Genomic DNA, 22,477 nt, shown 5'->3' on the forward strand with positions numbered 1-22,477 from the left:
CATATGCCGTGGGAGCGGCCCAAAGAAATAGAAAAAAGACAAAAAAGACCAAAAAAAAAAAAAAAAAAAAAAGAGCGAGAAAAAGAGAGAGAGAGACTGTGTTTGTGCAGATGAACACATATCACTTAAGGCTGAATTCACACAACTGAAGGGAAGGTTGGTGGAGCAGGGGTGGCTTCAGCAGGAACCACAACCACCTTATCAGGGCTCTGATGATGGAACTGAGGTGCCCACCCTTTTCCCATCCTTCTGGCACTCTGCCACCAAAGGCAGTTTAGCCTTTGAGCACTTAGTTTATTAGCAGGGCCCCACCCAGATGCACACCATGGGCCAGAGGTGATGCACCAGAGGAAACGATGTAGCCAAAAAATTACAAATGTTCCCCTGGCCTGCACTTATATTCCTTAGTCTGTGCCTATCCTCTTGTTACTTCTTTTCCCCTTAAGCATGCTCTTAATAGTGTTCTCTGATAGTAGTGGACAGTAAAGGGATGGCACTCAGGGTGGCATGCCTGTTTCTACATCCATCTAGGGACGGTTCCAAGCCTGGCCATCTCTCGATATACTATAGAATTTAGAGAAGTTCCTTTAAAGCTAACCCAAAATTCTACAGTGATTTCTCCTTTGATTAATACATTTTCTAACAATGAAATTTCAAATACTGGGGTCTCATTAAGAGAGACGTGCAAATGCAAAGAAGGGCAAAAATGAGGATATACACAACATATTTAACTCTTGACTTCAGAAATTTAAAAAGTGGCTTCCAAATATTTAAATCGTGAATCACTAATACATGGAAAAAAGGTAGATGATTTTTTTATATGGTGAAAAAATTTGTTACAAGACTTCATAATATTATTTTAATATTTCAAATATTAAAATAATTTTATAAAATAATGAGAAAGTTTCTTGGCCCCTTATTTACAATGACCATTCACTATGTGTTTGTAAATCTCAGATACCTATGACTTATTTTAGGACTCAGTTTACCACACATTGAGAACTTGCAAATAATTCAATGATAATATAAGTCTTGAAGAAAAGCTCATAACTGACTTCTTGATTTATTAGATTATTATGTGGTAGAAATAACTTTTAAAAACAAAAATTTTAAGACATTAAGAGTTTCCTTTATCATTGAATCAACTTCTAGATTTAAAACATGAGCTCTTACCTATTCAAATGATCTTTTTTGTTTTTTTGTCTTTTTAGGGCTGTACCTGTAGCACATGGAGGTTCCCAGGCTAGGGGTTGAATTGGAGCAATAGCTGCTAGCTTACACCACAGCCACGGCAACTCGGTATCCAAGCCGCATCTGTGACCTACACCACAGCTCATGGCAATGCTGGATCCTTAACCCACTGAGCAAGGCTAGAGATCAAATCCACAACCTCATGGTTCCTAGTCAGATTCATTAACCACTGAACCATGACGGGAACTCCTGTTCAAATGATCTTTATTGTTATGTTAAAGCTCTATATAAATGTAATTTTACTTATTTCAAACACTTATTTTACTCATTAAGTTTTTTAACCTTTACACTTAACAGTAATAACTTTAAAATATGCTGTATTTCATCAAGGAAATGTCTTTATAATTGCTTTTTCTCATGTTATACTATGTGTTGATTCATAGCAGATAATTTTCTGCACCTGTTAAAGTAATCATAACTTGGCTTTTACTTGTGGCCAATTACACTGAAATATTTTCTGATATTCAATCATCCTTTCATTCTGGGGATAAATAATACTTAATTATGAACTATTTTAATCTTACATTACAATCTGATGGTCAGTGTTTCTTAAAAATATGTGCTTCTATGAGCATATATATAAGGGGTCTAAAATTTTCCTTTTTAAAAAAATTTGCATTGTCTGTATCTAAGATTGGAATAAAGTCCTAGGAACTCATGATAAAGCATTATTTTAGCATTAAAAAAATATTCTGTATTTCAGACCTTTTGAATGACTTGAACTGACTGCATCTTTTTTTCCTTTGCCAGATAAATACAAAGTACTAAACTAGAAAACAAGCACAGCTCAAGAAATAACAATCAAAGGAAGGGAAAACAAAGCAGTGTCTTCCATGTGGCAGAAATAAAGGCTACTACTAATCATTGAGCATTTAATCCATGCCAATCTAATTTCTTACATTTTTATTATTATGACTGTGGATTTTAAAGGAAGTAGAGAACTATATACAAAACTGTAAGATTTTCAATTCGTAAACTTAGGTTTTTATCCATAGGGCTTCTGCAACCTACACCGCAGCTCACAGTGACACTGGATCCTTAACCCACTGAGCGAGGCCAGGAATTGAACCCTCAACCTCATGATTCCTAGTCGGATTTGTTAACCATTGAGCCACGATGAGAACTCCCCATATATTTTTTTAAGAGTTAAAAACAAACAAACAGCTAGTTCACACATTTTACCATGATCCTAGGTGTATTCATCTCCTATTACAGACTTCAAAGAGAAAATAAATAAAAATACATTTTTATCGTTGGCAAATTGTTCTCAGCTCTTCTGTGCCCTGAACTAAGGTCACAAGGCTTGGGATACTCCTGTTTGCTGTTCTACCTTCTTGCATTTGCTTCAAGTATTATCCAGGGACCATGAGGCCTGAAAGCTTGCATTCAAGTACTTGGTTAGTCAGGCGCTGGCACCAGCTTCGAACTATTTACTTTTACTTGATTTAAAAGAGTTTATAATCTGGGAGTTCCCATCATGGCTCAGCGGTAACAAAACCGACTAGTATCCATGAAGATTTGGGTTTGATCCCTGGCCTTCCTCAGTGGGTTAACGATCCTGTGTGGCCATGAGCTGTGTTGTAGATCACGGACATGCAGCTATAGCTCTGATTTGACTAATAGCCTGGGAACTTCCATATGCCATGGGTGTGGACCTTAAAAAAAAGAAAAAAGAGGGAGTTCCCGTCGTGGTGCAGTGGTTAACGAATCCGACTAGGAACCATGAGGTTGCGAGTTCGATCCCTGCCCTTGCTCTGTGGGTTAAGGATCTGGCGTTGCCGTGAGCTGTGGTGTAGGCTTGTAGATGCGGCTCGGATCCAGTGTTGTGGGCTCTGGTGTAGGCCGGCGGCTACAGCTCCGATTCGACCCCTAGCCTGGGAATCTCCATATGTGGCGGGAGCGGCCCAAGAAATGGCAAAAAGACCAAAAAAAAAAAAAAAAAAAAAAAAAAAGAAAGAAAAAAAATTCTTCTAAAAAATGCTCTGGAAAAATGCGGAAAAAAAAAAAAAAAAACACAAAACGCTGTCTTTTTTCCTCAATGGCCATTTCTTTGAAAAGCTAAATCAGCGGTTCTCAACTGGAAGTGAGTTTGTCCTTCAAGGGAATCTTTGACAAAGGCTAGAGACATTTTTGATGGTCACTAGGGGCTAGTGGTGCTATTGGTACCTGATGGGTAGAGACCAGCGATGCTGCTAAGCATCCTAAATTGCACAGGTCAGTCTCCACAACAAAGAATTACTTGGTCCAAATGTCAATAGCACCGAGGGTGGAAACCCTGAGGTAGAGGGGGAAAAAACTCATTGCGGAGCTAAAGGAAGCTTCTGGAATTACTTATTTTATGCATTTAAGAACTTAGAAAGGAAATGGGCCTCTCTTTACACACCCATAAAGCACACACACTAACATTTTTTTTCTTTCCTCCTCATTGGATGTGGGTACCAGTTTCTAGGGAATCCTGGAGACTATTTGGATTTTCTTACACTGGATGTGGGTTGACCCAAGTACCCGCGTTTTGTGAAAACAGCTGTGGCGCTTGGCACCCTTCCTGCCTGGCTTTCAGAACTCGGTCCGAGCTGCTAGCTTTGTGGAGTCTTCCGTGGTGGCAGAGAATTCTTTCGTGAGACCCCACACATACCCGTGTTCACGTAAGCCATGGTTCTACTCTTTAAACAAATGTTAGATCGTGGGACATGCTTCACAGGACATGAGGAGTCGCCTCAAGGGAATTAGTTATCCGTCAGGAGCCGACGGACATTTAGGGAGAGAGAAAAGGTCTGTGGAGCGTTAGTTCACTCCCATTGCGTCTTAGGGAAACCTCACGTCCTCGCATAACCTGGCCCGCGGGCTCAAACCCAAAGTGGTTCCCTAGCGCCTGAGAGCCCGAAGCACTTCGCGTTTTCCACTGAGAGGCGCGCGAGTGCGCGCGCGACCGGCCGCTCAGAGCTACGGAGCGGGCCAATAAGCGGGCCGTCTCTCCGCGCCGGCTCGGGATTGGGCAAACCGCGCCAGCCTCCCTGCCTGACCGCAGGCGGGCGTGCCGGGGAGCCACTGGGATAGGCGCGCCCGCTGCGCCAGAGTCCCGGGGGCGCGTGCGCGGTCTCGCGGCTGCCGCGGGGGCTGGTCTCGCGCGGTCTCGAGGTGGAGTCGCTGGAGGCCGCGGCAGCGACGGCGGCGACTGGCGGTGGGGCGGGGGCGGGGACTAAGGATTGTGAGGTGGGGAAACGCGACTTTCTGGATTCTTTATCCGGTATTTTAAGTGCAGCTGGGGAGCTGTCGTTTCTGCAGCGTTGAGGAGCGGCTGGGGCGGGAGGAGCGGCGGCGGCCACTGGGGCGCGGAGGTAAGTGGCGTCCGGCAGCGGTTCCGTGTTGAGGTCTTAATCAACAGGTCCCCGCGAGCGGCAGGGGGAGGGGGCGGCCGGGCTCGCCCCCTCCCCCTCCTCTGGGCCCGGGCGGGACCCGGGGCTCTTCACGGGCTGCTCCAGGCAGCGCGAGCCGGCCGGCCGCAGAGGGCGTGAGCCCAACCTTTGTCCCTCGGAGGTACGCTGTCTGGCCGTGCCCGCTCCCTCTGCCTTGGCGAACGACCCACCTCGGCGGGGACTTTTGCCCGCCCGGCCAGAGTTGCAGGGAGGCCCCTCCTCTCTGCGCCCCCGCCCCCGAGTTCGCGACTCCCGGGACTCCCTCCAGGCCGGGTCGGGGAAATCGGCGGGCGAAGAACATTTTCCTTTAGAAGACGGAATGTAGTCGGCGTTCCTCTGCCTGACTCAGCCCCTGGTATTCGGCTGCTGGTTGCATTCTTTAAACAAATAAACAAACAATTTCTACTTCCTTGTAACCACTTTTAAAGAAGAGCCAAATCTCGTTTATGGTTTCCGATAATTTGCTGTAAGTTTGCAAGGTGAACTTCGAAGCCCATCACTTGTTATAAGCTGCTTTTAATGGAAGGCGCTTTAAACAATCTTTGGTGCAAATTATGTAATTTCCTATTAATAATAGCTCACCTTCTCGTTAGTTGATTGACATACAGTAAGGTGTCCGGAATTTAGGTTTCGGTCGAAAGGCAGTTGGCGCTCAAATTAAAATCTGGTAGCTAGGAGGTTTTTGGAAGCAGTGCATAGTGTGTGTTTTGTCTCTGCACTCGTTTAGAGTTGTGAGAATTTAGATTTGGAAAGCCCTTAAGAACAAGAGTTTTGGAATTTTGATTTTAATAAGGTGAGAGGTGTCACGATTTCTGATTTTTTTTTAAAGTCTTATGTGTTAATGATAGCTTCTAATTATGTTTAGATTATACCAGAAGTTAATAAGCTATTAAATTCTGCAATAGGAACAAATGACAGGCTGGTTATTGGTGTCTTTGAAGTATGAGTATTGAGGTAATAAAATTGTTAAGTGAGCTTTTTTGGATTATAAACTAATTTTTTACTTGATCCCTGTGGACTTGGCTTATTACAAGTTTTAAAAGGCTCTTTAAACTACTGTAACAGGTGGAAGCTATTAAATTAAGAATTTTATAGATGAAATAGGCAAAAAATACAGAAAGCAATTCATCATTTTATCTTTGGTAAAACAAAATCAAGTAAATCTCACCATGTATTTGATTGACTTTTGGCCAGACAGATCTTAACTTGACAGGATGAACTCAGTAATATTAACTTGTTTTAGAATGTTAAAATGTGAAAGAATATATAATTTTTACCTGAGGGTTACCCAAGTCAGTAGGATGAGTTTAGGAGTTTACATGCTTTTTCTGAGTTATTATTATCTTGATTAAGAAGCGTATTACAGACGTACCAAGAAATTTGGTCTACTTTATACATCAGTTGTTGAGTTGGAAGTAATTTTAGTGTTTGTATCATCTGACCTCTTCGTTTTCCAGGAAAAGGAAACAGGTTTATACACCGACTAGTTAAGTGGCAGAGTTGGAACTAAATGCTAAAATGCTTGCCTTCAGATTCTAAGTACAGTGTTCTTTTCACTATATACTGTTGTTAAATAAACCAATTAAATTACCCTTACTCATTTTTCCCCCTTTCTTTTAAAAATAACCACTAACCACAATTAATTCATTACCCTACTGAAGGGCTGTTTTCAGTTTTTCAATGTTTCAAACATTGTTTAATGAACATCCTTGTGCATGCATCCTTCAACACTTTTGTGAAGTTTTCTCCAGAATGACTTTCTGGGTCATAGGTCGATGTACATTCTCACCTTTACTAGCTGCAGCCAAATTACCCTCTAAAAAGTTGTAACAGTTTACATTCCTGCCAACAGTATATGAGTCATCCTTGTCCACACTTGCAATTGTCAGATTGGCAATATCAGATTTAATTTGTGCCAATCTGATGGGTGAGAAAGGTATTTTTATTTTCTTTCTTTCACAACAGTCTTAACTTTGTGAAATGAGGTTAACTTTTTGTTGTACAATTGTTTTGACAAATGCGCAAAGCTGTTCAATTATCCAAATCAAGACACATAACAGTTCCAGTGCCTGAAATTCCTCTGAGCTACTCTTTTTTGTAGTCACCTCTTCCCCGACCCTTGATCCCTGGAAACTAATGATTGTTGTCTTTACCAGTAGTTTGTCTTTTCTAGAATATCAGATAATGGAATCATTAGAACATTTAGCCTTTTGAGTCTGGTTTCTTTCATATAGCGTAGTACATTTGAGTGTTCATCCATGTCGTTGAGTATACCAGCAGTTCCTTCCATTTTATTGATGAATGTAGTATTCCAATGTGTGGATGTATCACAGTTTGTTTCTCCATCTACTAGTTGAAAGACATTTGAGTTGTTTGTTTGGACTATGAATAAAGCTGCTATAAATCTTTGCCAACAGGTTTTCATTTTTCTTGGGTAAGCACCTACGAGTGAAATTTCTGGCTCATGTGGGAAGTGTATGTTTAACTTTATTTAAAAAACAAAACAAAAAACGTGCTAGAGGAGTTCTCATGTGGCAAAGCAGGTTAAGGATTCGGTTCGGGTTGTTGCTTTTTTTTTTTTTTTTTTTTGTCTTTTTGCCTATTTCTAGGGCCGCTCCCAAGGCATATGGAGGTTCCCAAGCTAGGCGTCTAATCGGAGCTGTAGCTGTCCAGCCTACACCAGAGCCACAGCAATGCAGGATCCGACCGCATCTGTGACCTACACCACAGCTCACGGTAACACCGGATCGTTAACCCACTGAGTAAGGCCAGGGATCGAACCTGCAACCTCATGATTCCTAGTTGGATTCGTTAATCACTGCGCCACAATGGGAACTCCAGGGTTGTTGCTTTAACACAGATTTGATCCCTGGCCTGGGAACTTCCATTTGCCATGGGTGCAGTCAAAAAAAAAAAAAAAAAAAAAAAACAAGAACTGTGATAGGTGGAATAATGGTCCACAGAGATGTTCTAATCCCTCAAACCTGTGAATAAATTAGTTTATGTGGCAAAGGTGAATTAAGTTGCAGATGTAATTGATCAACTGACTTTATTAAAATAGAGTTTATTCTGGGATTATCCAGGTGCTGTGGCCAGTGTATCCCAAGGTCTTAAGAAGGAAAGAGAAGTAGTAGAGTCAGAAAGATATAACAATGAAAGCAGGGCCAGAGAGTTCTTGGTTTTGAGGTTGGAGAAGTAGGGGCATAAGCTAAGGAAAGTGGTGGTCTCTAGAAGCTGGAAAAGGCAGGGAAATGGATTAACCCTTTAGAACTAACTCCTGGAAAAGAATACAGCACTGCCAGCATCTTGATTTTAGCCCAGGGAGACCTATATCAGATATTTAACCTTCAGAACTGTACAATTTGTTTTGTTTTAAGCTACTAAATTTGTAGTAATTTGTTTGCAGCAGCTTAGGAAACTACACACTGTAAAAGTGTTTTCCAAAGAGGCTGAATCATTTTGTATTCCCGCTGGCATTGTATGAGTGTTCCATCTACCTTACATCCTCATCAGCACTTGGTATGATATGTCTTTTTAATTTTAGTCTTTCTAATAGGTATGTTGCAGTGTTTTGTTGTGGTTTTTATTTACATTTTTCTCACGAATAATGATGATCGTCTTTTCTATGCTTATTTGCCATCTCTGCATCTTCTTTGGTGGAGTGTCCACATCTTTTCCACTTTTTTTTTATGATTTTTATTTTTTCCGTTATAGTTGATTTACAGTGTTCTGTCAATTTCTACTGTACAGCAAAGTGACCCAGTCATACATGTATGTACATATTCTTACATTGTTCTCCATCATATTCTATTGCAAGTGACTAGATATAGTTCCTTGTGCTATACAGCATGATCTCATTGCTTACCCACTCTCTTTTACCACTTTTTTTGTGTGTGTGTCTTTTGTCTTTTTAGGGCTGCACCCTCGGCATATGGAGGTTCCCAGGCTAGGGGTCTAATCGGAGCTGTAGCCACAGGCCTTCACCACAGCCACAGCAACGCCAAATCTGAGCCACATCTGCGACCTACACCACAGCTCATGGCAACGCCGGATCCTTAACCCACTGAGCGAGGCCGGGGATCGAACCCGAAACCTCATGGTTCCTAGTTGATTGTTTCCCCTGCGCCACGACAGGAACTCCCTCTTTTCCCACTTTCAAATCGAGGGTTTTTTTTTATTGTCCGGTTTTGAGAGTTCTTTGTCAGGTAGGTGATTTGCAGAGGTTTTCTCCCAGTCTGTGGCTTGCCTTTTTCATCCTCCTTAACAGTATCTTTTGAAGTACAGAAGTTTTAAATTTTAAAGAAGTGCAGAGTACCAGTATTTTATTTTATGGATCGTAGTATCAGTATTATATATAAGAACTCTGCCTAACCCACCAGTCACAAAGACTTTCTTCTGTGTTTTCTTCTACAAATTTTATATTTTACATTTAGATCTATGTTACACTTTGAGTTAATTTTTGTGTTAAGATAGGTTTAGGTTGAGTTTCATTTATCCAGTTGTTTCATGACCATTTATTTGTTGAAAAGACAATTCCTTGAATTGCCTTTGTCTCTTGGTCAAAAACTATTTGTCTACATTTTTGTGGGCCTATCTTTAGACTCTAGACTCTTGTGTTCCATTGATCTATTCGTCTTTTTTTTTTTTTTTGGCCAATGTCACAGTGTCTTAATTACTGTAGCTTTAAAATTAAGTCTTGAAATCAGGTAATGTGAGTTCTCCAACTTTTTTTTTTTCCTTTCAAAATTGTTTTAGCTAGTTCTTCTTCCTAAATTTTAGAATCAGCTTGTGAATATCCAAAAAAAAAGAAAAGAAAAGAAAACTTCCTAGGATCACAATCCTGAGATGGTGTTTCATTAGATTAACTTAATAATTGACATCTTAATCAGATAGAATTTTCCAGTCTATGAACCTGATACCTCTCCCTATTTGTTTAGGTCTTTGATTTCTTTCATGAGTGTTTCCTAGTTTTCAGCATATAGATCCTGCAAATACTTTATTAGATCTAAACCCAGGTCTTTGAGTTTTAGTCCTGTTGTAAATTGTCATTTTTAAAAACTTAGGTTTCCAATTGATCATTACTAGTATGTAGAAATACAGTTGATTTTTGTATTATATTGACTTTGTATCCTGAGTTTTTACTAAACTCACTTATTACTTCTAGGAGCTTTTTCTTGTAGATTTCTTGGGATTTTTCTGAGGAGAAGTTCATGTCATCTAGGAATACAGAAATGTTTCTAATCTGTATGTCTTATTTTTCTTGACTTTTTTTTTTTGCAGTGGATAGGAGTTCCAGTGAATTGTTGAATAGGAGTGTTGAAAAGAAATACTCTTGCCTTGTTTACAATCTTAAAGCATTCACCTGTAAAATATAATGTTATATGTAAGACATTTTGTAGATTCTCTAAATCAGATTAAGAAAGTTTCCTCTGTACTGAGGTTTCTGAAGGTTTAAGGTTTTGTTTTTTGCTTTGTTTTAAAAATCATGAATGGATGTTTTCTGCATCTATTGAGGTGACCATGTGGATTTTTTCCTTTAATCTGTTAATACAGTGAATTGCACTGATTAATTTTCAATATTGAGGGCAGCCTTATATGTTTATGGGAATAATTTCAGAGTTGTTGCAAACTAAAAATTATTTTGGGTTCTTTTTCTTTGACATTTAACATTTTTTCTTTAAAATAAACCGGGAAACAGAATATTAGATTTTGTGAACCCAAGTGTTTATAAAGTCAGAGGAATCAAGGTATTCATTAACAATTGTGTAAATTTTACATGTTGGTAGGACTTAAGTTTTCTTGACCTACCTATACTGGAGGTGGTAACTGTACCACTAGAGGACTGTTGTTTAGTATTACTAGATGAAGAAAGAAAATATTTTTTGTAACACTGTAACCAAGCATTGCTCATGCTGGTTTAATTTAGGCAGTTGTTTAAAGGTATTTGGACAGTGAAATATATTTTGAGTGAAGATAAAATGATTTAATTAGGAAATTTTTACTTTTAGTGAAACAGTGAGAATATTAAAACCAAAAAAACAGGCTCTTTCCTTAACACCAGAAAATCAACGATGGACCTTTGAGTAATCACATAAGTAAAAATGTTTGGCTTGGTCCAAGTATAATGTATTGAATGTATTAAAAGCAAAGTGTGAAATGAAATATAGAATCAAGTACTTGTAAGAAAAAGCTAGGTTCTGTTTTGCTATACAGAGGGTAGTCTTTCATGAAAAATGTGGGTTCATAGTAAAAAGGTACATGCTTATTAGGCGTATTTTAATATTTTAATTGTGAAGTGTTTCCTCCATCAGTTCAGACTATAGAAGACAGTTTAATTGTAAAGAATAAGATTTCAGTAGCCTTATAATCAAGCTGTGTAATTTTATCATTTTTATAAATTTGGGCTTATCATAGATTTACCCATTATAAAAGTTCAAGCAATATCTCTCATATAATTAAAAAGTTTTAGGTTAATAGTTGTCTCAAAGATCCTAAACATTGAAGTTTTGTGGCCTCTGAGGTTCTTGACATTTTTGATCCCTTTAGACAGGGGTTGACAAATTTCTGTAAAGGGCCAGATAGTAAATGTTGCAGGTACTCTGCTGTTACAGTGCAGACAGCCAAACAAATCAATGCGGCTGTGTTCCAGTAAAACTTTATAAAAACAAGGTATGCCTGATTTGGTCTTTGGGCTTACTTTGCCTACTTTGGTTTGGGGCAAAAAGTTGGCAGGAGAAATGAAAATACTTGTGGTAATGTAGAAGAAAGACCCTAAGGGTCAGCTGAGTTGGAAGGGTATTCCATGCTTCCATTCCATTCATGCTGTAATGCCCAGCCAAGCCCTCATTTTCCTTATCTTTAATGTGTGTCCACCTCAGAAGATGATTGCAAAAGTTAAGCTATGGAAGGCTCTGAGCAAAACATTCTAACACATAGTAAATACTTAATAAGTATTTGTTTCACCCACCTTACTGTTTTATGGTATTTTACAGTGTCTAATATATCTGATTAGTTGTTCCAAACATCATAACTTATAATTGTGTTTATGTTTATAGCTAAATTGCTGCTGCAGTGACAATGCAGGATCCGTAACCTGCTGCACCACAAGGGAACTCCTAAATTGTCTCCTTCTTTTGTCTTTTTAGGCCTGCACCCATGGCATATGGAAGTTCCCAGGCTAGGGGTCGAATTGGAGCTGTAGCTGCTGGCCTGTGCCATGGCCACAGCAACGCCAGATCTGAGCCATGTCTTCAACCTACACCACTGCTCATGGCAATGATGAGGGAAGCCAGGGATTCTTAACCCACTGAACGAGGCCAAGGATCAAAACCTAGTCCTCATGGATACTAGTCCCTTTTTACTGCTGGGTCACAACAGGAACTCCTCAATTGTCTTTTGATTTATGCTTTTTTTGGGTGTAAGTTAGAGCTATTTGGCTTCACAACAGTATCAGAAACTTCAAATGAAAAAAATTGAAAATTTGTGTTGAACAATAATTTCATGTTGTGAGGATTTTACATTATCACAAAAAATGTTGATGCTACCACTTAAAATGCATTATTTTGATTTGACCTAAGAAGTAGGTTTGCTATTTTGTGTGCTTTGAAAGTACCTTTAAGACTTCGTTAATTTAAATTAATTGATTCCTCTTGTGAGTGAATGAAACTGAGGGCCCTGCTAGGATTTGGATGCATTTAAACAGGACCTATATTTAGGTACTCATTTTTGTGTAGTGTTTGGAATATAAGGGAAGCTTCAGAAAGTTGTTTTTCTTTCTATATTTCTGTTAAGATTGAGCTGGATTTGAGATTAACTTCCTTCTCCTCTACAAAAAAAAAAAAAAAAAATCTGTGCTCCTTCACAGATCAAAGGCAGAGATGCCACATAGGTGGCTGCTGAAATAATTTTGCCCCAGTAGTTAGTGGCTGGACTGGGATTGCCTCTCACATACCAGATTCATAACCTTTTCAGTACTCTTTTCATTGCACCATTGCCTGGTTTGTTAACTGTTATTACCTGCCTCTGAACGCCCAGAAATCTAGTTTTCTTGTCCCACATAACTCTATTTTCCCCTTCCCTACAGTGTAAACAGAAGCTATTGCAAAGTCTTATCAAATTTTAATAAAAAATCTTTATATTATTGTTAAATACAATTAGAGCTTAGAATATAATTGTATTATACCTAATGTGAAAGAAAACTGCTGTTTTTTAGCAGATTTTGAAAATCCTACTTTACACTATCTGTATATTTATGTGGGAGTTGTTTTTTCTTTGTTCTATAAATAGTCATCATTTTTTTTTTCTCTTTTGTCTTTTTAGGGCCACACCTGAGGCATATGGAGGGTCACAGGCTAGGGGTCAAATCGGAGCTGTAGCTGCCAGCCCACACCGCAGCTCACAGCAACATCAGATCCTTAACCCATTGAGCAATGCCAGGGATAGAACCTACAACCTCATGGTTACTAGTCGTGTTTGTTAACCACTGAGCCACAGCGGGAACTCCCTGATCATCCCTTATTTTTGCACACTTTTGTCTCTCTCAAATTTCCTAACTAGTTTATTCAGAAGATTATAGGTAAATACTGAATATTTACAATGTGAAGACTTTGGGCAGGATATAGAGAAGCATTAGATGAAGTCACTGCCCCCAGGGGTTTGACTTTGAAATAAGAATGGATAGTCCATTAGAGATTAGTTTGTATTAAAATCTATTAATTGTTTGAAACTGGAACAGAATCACAGAATTGCTTAAATAATATGCAAATGATTTTAGGATTGTATTTTATAATGTAGAATTATAACAGTGTAGCCAAAAAAAAAAAACCCAATATACCACAATTTATTTAGTTGTATTACTATTGGTGGACCTGTGAGCTGTTTCTAGGTGTTGGTTATTATGAGTAATGTTACCATGAATATTCCTGTAGTTTGGTTTATCAAAGTGTGTTAGGTACATGTTTCTCTAGGTCTGTGTTGTCTAGTATGGTAGCCACTAGCTTCATATGGCTAACTAAAGTGAACAGTTCAGTTCTTCAGTTGCAGTGGCCATACTTCAGGTGTCTGATAGCCATATATGGCCAGTCGCTATGCTATTACTGTATGGTACAGATACAGAACATTTATTTTCATTGTTGCAGAAAATTCCATTGGACATCGCTCATCTAATGTGTATAATTAGGAATGAAATTACTGGATATGGGCATGGTCAACTTACTAGATAATGCCATATCTCTTTCAGTGTGATTCATTTTACTAATATGCATTTCCCGCAGCAAACTATTAAGTTTCTTCAAATTGCCTCTCATTGAAAACAGGGAGTTCCCATTGTGGTTCAGTGGTATAATGAACCTGACTAGTATCCTTGGGGAGATAGGTTCAATCCCTGGCCTCACTCATTATATTAAGGATCCGGCGTTGCCATGAGCTGTGGTGTAGGTCACAGAAGCTGCTGAGATCTGGTGTTGCTGTGGCTGTGGTGCAGGCCAACAGCTGTAACTCTGATTCGACCTCCAGCCTGGGAACTTCTGGATGCCGCAGGCGCGGCCCTAAAACAAAAAGAAAAGAAAACTGCATAAATTCTACTGTATAAATACTAGACTGTATAAATACTAGTAAATTGTCTATTAATCTTTTGTGAATCTTACAGTCGTTTGGCCCTTCCCCTGAAACACACATATTGTTGTGCATCAGGGAATTATAGAAGTTAGATCATGAAACCCAGATTGAAACCTTTGACCCAGGGGATTCATCTGGGGACTATACAAGTAACCTGAAGGTATTTTTCAAAATAACGCTTGAATGATTAATAGATACCTAAGCACATATGAAAGGAAATTTGATTATTCTTTGTAGGTTTCTTAAAGGCACAATGTTCCTTTTTTATCTTACCCTTTTATATTTTACACTTTATCTTTTATTCTTAAATTTTATAGTGAGAATAGTTGTTGTTTTGGTTAAATCACAGTACTTTTTGCCTTCCCCTACCTCCTACCCATAACATCCCTTGCCCCATCTGTTAATGTGTTATGCAGTACGCTGTATCCTTTGTATATGGTTCTAAATATTAACAACTTTGTGATGGAACAGGCTCAGTGAGATTATTTTATCCAGGTGCTGTTGAAAGTGATAGCGAGGATTCGAATTCAGTTTATTTGAGTCCAAAGCCCTTGGCTTTTTCTACTTTGTATTTTAACCTGACTTATCGTGTTTAACACTGTCTTTTTGGTAAGATTAGACTCTTTCTAAGGAAAACTATCTAACTTAGTATTTAAGTTGTGCTTGGAATAAAGTGAAGAACTTTGAACCTGTAAATTGTAAGCTTCTTAAGAGCAGGGGCTATGTCTTTTTATTTCAGTATCTTGCTTCTTAATGTGGTTAGATGCATGTTACCAATTTGTACTTTTTAATCATTCACTTGTTTAAACCTTAGCCTTACTTGTGAGTTTCATTCCAAAGACTCTAACCTAGTCTCCTCCTGTAACCTGAAAGGATTTGAGATTCAAAACAATTCCATTTATCCTATGTTGGCTGTAAATGTGTTTGATGGTCAATGGGAGGGAGGCGGGAGGTGGTCTAACTTTCACGTGTTCTTGGTTAACTTTATTTACAAAAGATATAAACACCAACAGATGATTTTGCTAGTGGCTTTTTCCTGCTTTTCTATGGGCTCATAGAACCCATAGAAAAGCAGATAGACATAGTTAACAAGAGTTAGACTTGTGTTGAAATACCTTCCTGACTTGAAATACCTTCTTGGCTCTGGGCAGGTTAACCTGTGAGTCTGATTCCTTATCTGCATAATGGGGGTTGTAATATTGCCTGATTCAGAGGGCTGTAGGGGAGGAACTATCTTTCTCCTCCCTCTGAGGTTCACTGTCTGGGGCCCTGCAAATTAAACTGACAAAAGACGGGTTAACAGGAGAAATGGTTTATTATGTATGCATATAGAGACCTTCAGAGGAAAGAATTGAAGACCAAAGAAACAGGGAGATTGAGCAATAAGTTGTGGAATCGTGACAAGACAAAGGAAAAGAGGCTTTTAGGAGGTGTAAATTGTGGGAAGGTAAATATGTGGGGGGAACCAATGGAATATAAAGGTTATTCTAGTAAAGTTTGTTATGCAGATCTAAATTGGTGTCCTCTACATTGATAAAAGTTATCTCCCAGGATTGAGTTCTCTTTCTGATACCTTTAGAAATGGAAATGCGTGTTACCTTTAAAAAAGGGAAATTTATGCCCAGCTTTTTAAGCCTGATAGGGGAGGGAAGAGAGGTCCCGCCATGCCCTATTGATTTTTAATTACTTTTAGCTCAAAAAAATCCTTTTGCCAAAGTGTCGCATTTTGGTTTCTGATCCCCCTCAGGGTCTTATTTCAAGAATTAATTGAGATGCTGTATCAAGGATGGTTAACATAATACCTGGTGTGGATAAAGCACTCCATGAATGCTTATGCATATATAAGAGATAGAATACAAACCTGGTTTGTGACATTTACATGGAATTGCAATGAACTGCATTATGTTTTAATAAATATGCTTTGACTCGATTGTGTGATTATCTATATGTATATATTTTATTTTATTTTATTTTATTTTATTTTATTTTTGTCCTTTTAGGGCCCTACCCATGGCATATGGACATTCCCAGGGTAGCAGTTGAATGGGAGCTCTAGCCGCTGGCCTATGCCACAACAACAGCAACGCCAGATCAGAGCTGTGTCTGTGACCTATACCACAACTTACGGCAATGCCAGATCCTTAACTTACTGAGCAAAAGCCAGAAGTTGAACCCACGTCCTCATGGATACTAGTCAGGTTTGTTACTGCTGAGCCACAATGGGAACTCCCATCAGTAATTTGATTAAGCAGTTTTATAGGAATTGTGTGAATCAGTTGTCATAGAGTGAGTCATTGATGAGTAATTATAATGTGTTGAGTTAGTTTTTTTCATCTCTGGAATAATAGTAAAAAGTCGGGGAGAATAATTTGTCCTATTTATAAACAGCATGTGTATGTAGGGAGATCGAGTACTACTCAGCTTTATCAGTTTCTCTTATCAACTCAAGGGTTTCACTAGGATATTTTTTAACTGGGTCATTTTCACTACACATTCTTAAATAGGCTTAAAAAAATAACAGTTTGCAGAGTTGGGTTTTATTATGGAGATTTAAAATCTTATGTTTAGAAAGCATTTGTTTAATTTTACTCATGTCACTGTGCTTGCATTAGTGTTTTGTTTACTTTTTTTTTTTCTTTTTTTCTTCTTTTTAAGAGCCACAGGTGCGGCAGGCACATGGAAGTTCCCAGGCTAGGGGCAGAATCAGAGCTATAGCTGCCTGCCTATGCCAGAGCCACAGCAATGCCAGATCTGAGCTGCGTCTGCCACCTATGCCACAGCTCATGGCAATGCCCAATCTTTAACCCAATGAGCCAGACCAGGAATCAACCAACCCCACATCTGCATGGATACTGGTTGGGTTTGTTTCCATTGAACCACAATAGGAACTCCTACTTTTTTCCTTTTGTTTAAGGGAAGCCTTTCCTCTCTGTCTTGGGCCTCATTTTGCTTTCCCATTTATACATTGATTTATAGAATGCTCTTCCTGGGAGTTCCTGTTGTGGTGCAGTGGTTAACGAATCCGACTAGGAACCATGAGGTTGCGGGTTCGATCCCTGGCCTTGCTCAGTGGGTTAACGATCCGGCATTGCTGTGAGCTGTGATGTAGGTCGCAGACGCAGCTTGGATCCCGCGTTGCTGTGGCTCTGGCGTAGGCCCATGGCTATAGCTCCGATTCGACCCCTAGCCTGGGAACCTCCATATGCCGTGAGAGCGGCCCAAGAAATGGCAAAAAGACAAAAAAAAAAGACAAAAAAAAAAAAAAAGAATGCTCTTTCTCTACAGGTAATTCCTGTAGCACTTTCTACAGTTGTAGTACAGTACTTACCAAATAGCATTGCAGTCCTATAGGGGTTTTGTTTGCTTGTTTACTTATCTGTTTTCCATACTAGACTTTAAATTCCTTAAAGGTAAGGACTCTGCCTTAGCAGGCTTTTTCTTGCCAGTGACTATCCCAAGTTTTCATACCAAATCGGTATTTACATTGTTGAATGAATGTGTAGTTTAGTAATCCTTTATAACTGTAGGTTTTCTCTACAGTAATCTTTAAGATTGACCTTTTGTTCTTACTTTTTGTTGCATAATATGCCTTCTATGCTTAAGTTTTCCTACCTTCTGAGACTGTCTGGTTAAAACAGAACATTGCTCATACCCTTAGTCAGCAGTTCTGTGGTACTAAAAGTTCAGTAGATTTCAAACTTGGTGACATTTATATCCTCATCAGTCTTCTTCCTTCTCAAATTCTTCTCCTTTCCTCTTTTGATGACACAACTCTGCTTCTGGTCCTGAAATACCCTCTATATTAATTTTGGTTAATGTTCTTGTTCTAATAACTGTGAAATGGTTATATAGTATGTCTTCAATGACAAGGCAAATTATTCTTTTTCTTTCTTTCTTTCTTTCCTTTTTTTATGGTCAGTTGTTGAATTATATACCAATAAACCATCTAGGTAGAGGTAATCATCTACTAATTTGCTGACCTTTGGAGTGTATTTTTTTTCCTCTAGTAAGCTTTAAATCACTTGAGTTCAAAATTTGGTATGTCTTGTTAACGTATTTTTAGAGACCTGCAACTTGTGACACATGTTTTAGGGAAAGTAATTGACTAAAGGGATTGGCACCTAAGACTAAAGGGAAAGGAGAAAATCTGTATAAAATAGGCATAGAAATAGTTATCTAGAAAGCAAAGCAATAGCCATGTGAGTTTGGTGATTTGGATTCTTCGAGTTTGTCATTGTGCATCATTAATATGACGAAAGGTGAACTTGACTTACTATGTTGTAAAGTGTTAGTGGTCCCTTTTGGAATTTTTCTTAAAACTAATGTTCTTCCTTTGGTAAACTCTCAGTTTCAAAGATCTAATATAGTCATTTTTGTGTGTTAGAGGAAATCCTGACTTTTGAAAAGCTGTGATCTAATGACAGCTTAAGTGCTTTATTTAGAAATTCTTATTTATTGTTGCATTGTTTATAAAATTGTTTAGGGACTTGGGCATAATATTTTGAATACTTCTCTTCACCTAAAGGTTCTAGACCTCTTGAAAGGGCTTTGTTGCTTCTGCTAATTTTTATGTACTTTAAGAAGGTAGTTGTAATTTACAATTTCTGGAGCGTTCCCTGGTGGCTCAGCAGATTAAGGATCTGGCACTGTCAGCAACTGTGGCTCTGGTCCCTGCTGTGGTGTGGGTTCAGTCTCTGGCCCTAGAATGTCTTCATGCCTTGGATGTGGCCAAAAAAATACAAATAAAAAATAAAGTTTCTATTTTTTTTTTTTCCCTTTCAAAGAAAGTAGTGTCTGTGTGGTTTTCCCCCTCAAATCATAAAAGTAACACACATCAATATTTTGTAAGGTACCCAAATTGTACAGAAGTATTAGTAGGAGGTAAGATCTGAGAGGTCTGTTATTCTTACTTTTCAGAGATTAAATGAAAACAATATTGTATGTATGTTCCCAGATTTTGTGTTAACAACTTTATAAACATTTTTATGTGCATTTATAAAAATGGGATGATATATATAAATACCATTCTAAAGTTTACTTTATTCACTTGCCTTTGTTCCATGTCATTTTGTATAGGGCTTCATGCTCTAATGGCCACTTTGAAAGTTTTCAAAATAAACAGGTGACATATGTTTTAACAGTATAGTTTAACACAGTGTATAAAAAATTACCATCTCTATGTGTATTAAATACAAAAAAATAATGAGATGCTTTACATCTTTACCCACACTGGGTCCTCAAAATCTGTTGTGTATTTTACATTGATGGTACATCTTAGAATGATAAACTTTAATTAGAAGTATTTGATTTATATTTAGATTTTATTAAATTTACGGTTGAAAAAATAGAATAACATACCCAAGTTGTTCTAAACATACTTTATAGGATATACTTCTAAAAAATGAATTGATAGTGAAGGTTTATTTAAAATCTTTGGGATATAGTTGCAAAATTGTCCTCCATTAATATTGTACTGATTTATGTAAGCATCAGCCGTACATAATGTCTGTCTTCTTAGACTGTTTCCGACACTGGACATGATTGGTCACTACACCGACACACAGAAACCTTATACCAAAGTGAATATTTTTACATATTTATGCTACCTTCTTTTTCTTCCTGCTCTACTTGGAAGAAAAGGACCACTCTCATTATAAATATTTTCTTGGAGAGAACAGCAAAGAGGCAGAGCCAGAAGTCATGAGAAGCTGTGAGAAATTAAGGTTGGGGGCAAGGATGCAAAAGGGTAACTCAAAGAGGACGGAATCTGTACTAGTACCAATTAAATCAAGGTCTTAAAAAATCTACCTCATGTATCCTTTCTTAGGAAGCTATCGTGGGTCTCTCCAAAAGAAAGGAATAGATAAAGAGGAAAGAGGTGAGAACTTTGTAGGGTAAGGATGAACAAATGAAGATGACTTAGAGAATAAATTCACACTGGAGCATGTTTTTGTCAGATTCTATGCAGAAAGCAGATGGCAAAATCAAGCTGAGTAATGGAAGAGAGTTCAATAGTGGACTATTCCCAAAGGTATGGATGGGTTGGGTTAAGGGAGTTTGACAAGAATGGTGAAGCATCCTAGGTTTAGCAGAAGCAGGCAGACAGCTAAACCTGGGCCTAAAAGGGCAAAGGAGAAAGTGTTTGTTGGCGTTTACAAGAGCTACTGCTGTAAGAGAGGGGCCACTTTGTGAGAACTGTGGCCTTAGAGGAACATACAACCTACCAAACTACACAGCTGCACAGGATGCTGGCAGAATAAAGGACTCAGCCACTCTCTCTTTTCCAATGGGCTGAACTTCCCCCTGGCTGAACCCATGGGAAGTGGGAGGATAAGAGAGCATGGGTAATGTAGTCCATAGAGGCCAGCCTTTATGGATGTGGAGCTGATGGAGAAGGATGGTGGGTGAATCTGGGCAAAAAAGAAAACAGTCAGTTTAGAGCTGGAAAATAAAGGGTTCCCGAAGGGATGTCACTAAAACAAACAAACAAACAAAAAAAACAACAACAAAAAACTGATAGGCTGCATGATTCGTTTGAATATGTACATTAAAAAGTATATTGATTCTTCTACCAGAGAGTACAGGGATGTATTAGGGATTTCACAAAAAAGTAAAATATAACTTATGGGAAGAGGGAAATGTATAAGTAAATGCTATAGCAGAGGCATAGATTAAGTACCCTAGCAGGGTAGAGTAGGAGGTGGATGAGAGGATTCAAAATTAAGGAAGAGTTTATAAGATACTTAATGCAGGAAGGTTTTTTTTTGGGAGGGGGTGGTCTTTTTAGGGCTGTACCTGCGGCATATGGAAGTTCCCAGGCCAGGGGTTGAATCTTGAATCGGAGCTGTAGCTGCCTGCCTGTGCTGCAGCTGTAGCAATGTCAGATCTGAGCCGAGTCTGCGACCTACACCATAGCTCATGGCAATGCTGGATCCTGAACCCACTGAGTAAGACCAGGAATTGAACCCACTTTCTCTTGGATACTAGTTAGGTTTGTTAACCACTGAGCCATGATGGGAACTCTGGAAGAGGGAATTTTTAACAGATAAAAGAATTGAGCAAAAAGGTCTTTTTTTCTGGTTATAAGAAACAGTCAGAGCTGTGGGGGGGAGTTCCTGCTGTGGTGCAGTGGGTTAATAATCCAGCATTGCCTCCGTGGTGACATGGGTTTGATCCCTGGCCTGGCGCAGTGGGTTAAGTATCTGGTGTTGCCACATCTGTGGCATAGGTCACAGCTGCAGCTTGAATTCAGTCCCTGTCCTGGGAACTTTCATGTACCACTAGTGCAGCCGAAAAAGAAAAGCTTTGGAATAGGGAAGTTGCAGGGCTTGTACTGGAAGTGTGGAAGCGGCAAGTACATCTGACCCTTGAACAACTCGGGGGTTAGAAGCACCCTTCCACCCAATCGAAAATATGAATATAATTTATAGTCTGCCCTTCTTATCTGTGGATTCAACCAACCTCAGATGTGTAATACTGTAGGATTTACTATTGAAAAAAAATCTGCGTAGAAGTGGACCCGTGCAGTTCAGTGCCATGTTGCTCATGGGTCAACTGTAGTTTGATTCAGAAGATAGGGGAGGGAGAGATAAAGTAGGAGGAGTTTTATAGGTCTAAGTCAAGGGGAGCCATATGAATGCCAGGCTAAGGAATTGGAGATGTGTTCTACAGAGTCGTTATTAAAGTGCCAGAGTCTAGCAAACTTCAGTTTGAGGCCCTTTCGCTTTTGACTTTGGACAAGTTCCTTATCTTAGCTACTGAACAAGGAGGTGTTTGTGAGGATTAAATGAGATGTTTCATGCCAGGTGTTCAGCTCAGTGAATGAATGGTACATAGTAAACCCTTAGTAAACAGTAACTTAAAATAGGGAGAAGGCAACAAAAACCTTTGAAAAGGGACACTGTCATAATAGGTGTGCTTCAGGAGAGTTAATCTAGCGGTACTCTGTAAAACGATTGGCAGCTAAAGACACTGACTTCGGGGGGATTATGAAGAAGTTCATAGGAAAAGAAATAATGTGTATATCATTTAAGGTGGTATGTGAGAGGGAGAAGCTGAGGGTATATGTGAGGTATTATGGAGTTAGAAGTGATGGCAGTTATTAACATGTTTAGGGATATTACGGTTCTAATTTTCAACACTTAGATTTGATCCTGGGGGATAGCTGATTTATCTGACAGGATCTAGTCATTGTA

At 38.9% G+C, this 22,477-nt stretch overlaps 2 protein-coding genes across 12 annotated transcripts in view; both read left to right on the forward strand.

Moving 5' to 3' along the window:
* Nucleotides 1-2,127, forward strand: part of GARIN2 (golgi associated RAB2 interactor family member 2) — a 39,227-nt gene extending 37,100 nt beyond the window's left edge. For all 9 annotated transcript variants that reach the window (XM_084969499.1, XM_084969504.1, XM_084969497.1 and 6 more), the window contains one exon: nucleotides 2,002-2,127. Coding sequence is in view for 1 of the 9 variants with exons in the window: in XM_021099388.2 (XP_020955047.2) it covers nucleotides 2,002-2,024 (23 nt within the window). In the remaining 8 variants the exon portion in view is untranslated. The remainder of the gene's footprint in view (nucleotides 1-2,001) is intronic.
* A 2,358-nt stretch (nucleotides 2,128-4,485) lies between these two features.
* The window catches only part of PALS1 (protein associated with LIN7 1, MAGUK p55 family member), a 100,478-nt gene continuing 82,486 nt past the window's right edge, over nucleotides 4,486-22,477 (forward strand). For all 3 annotated transcript variants that reach the window (XM_003356738.6, XM_005656336.4, XM_013989105.3), the window contains exon 1: nucleotides 4,486-4,589. The gene's annotated coding sequence lies outside the window, so the exon portion shown is untranslated. The remainder of the gene's footprint in view (nucleotides 4,590-22,477) is intronic.

This window comes from Sus scrofa, chromosome 7, assembly GCF_054392235.1.
Source record: "Sus scrofa isolate SSC_HxYL_T2T_F1_AM1 chromosome 7, Sscrofa_HxYL_maternal_Yorkshire_Landrace_v2.0, whole genome shotgun sequence".
In the NCBI taxonomy this organism is placed as follows: Eukaryota; Metazoa; Chordata; class Mammalia; order Artiodactyla; family Suidae; genus Sus; species Sus scrofa.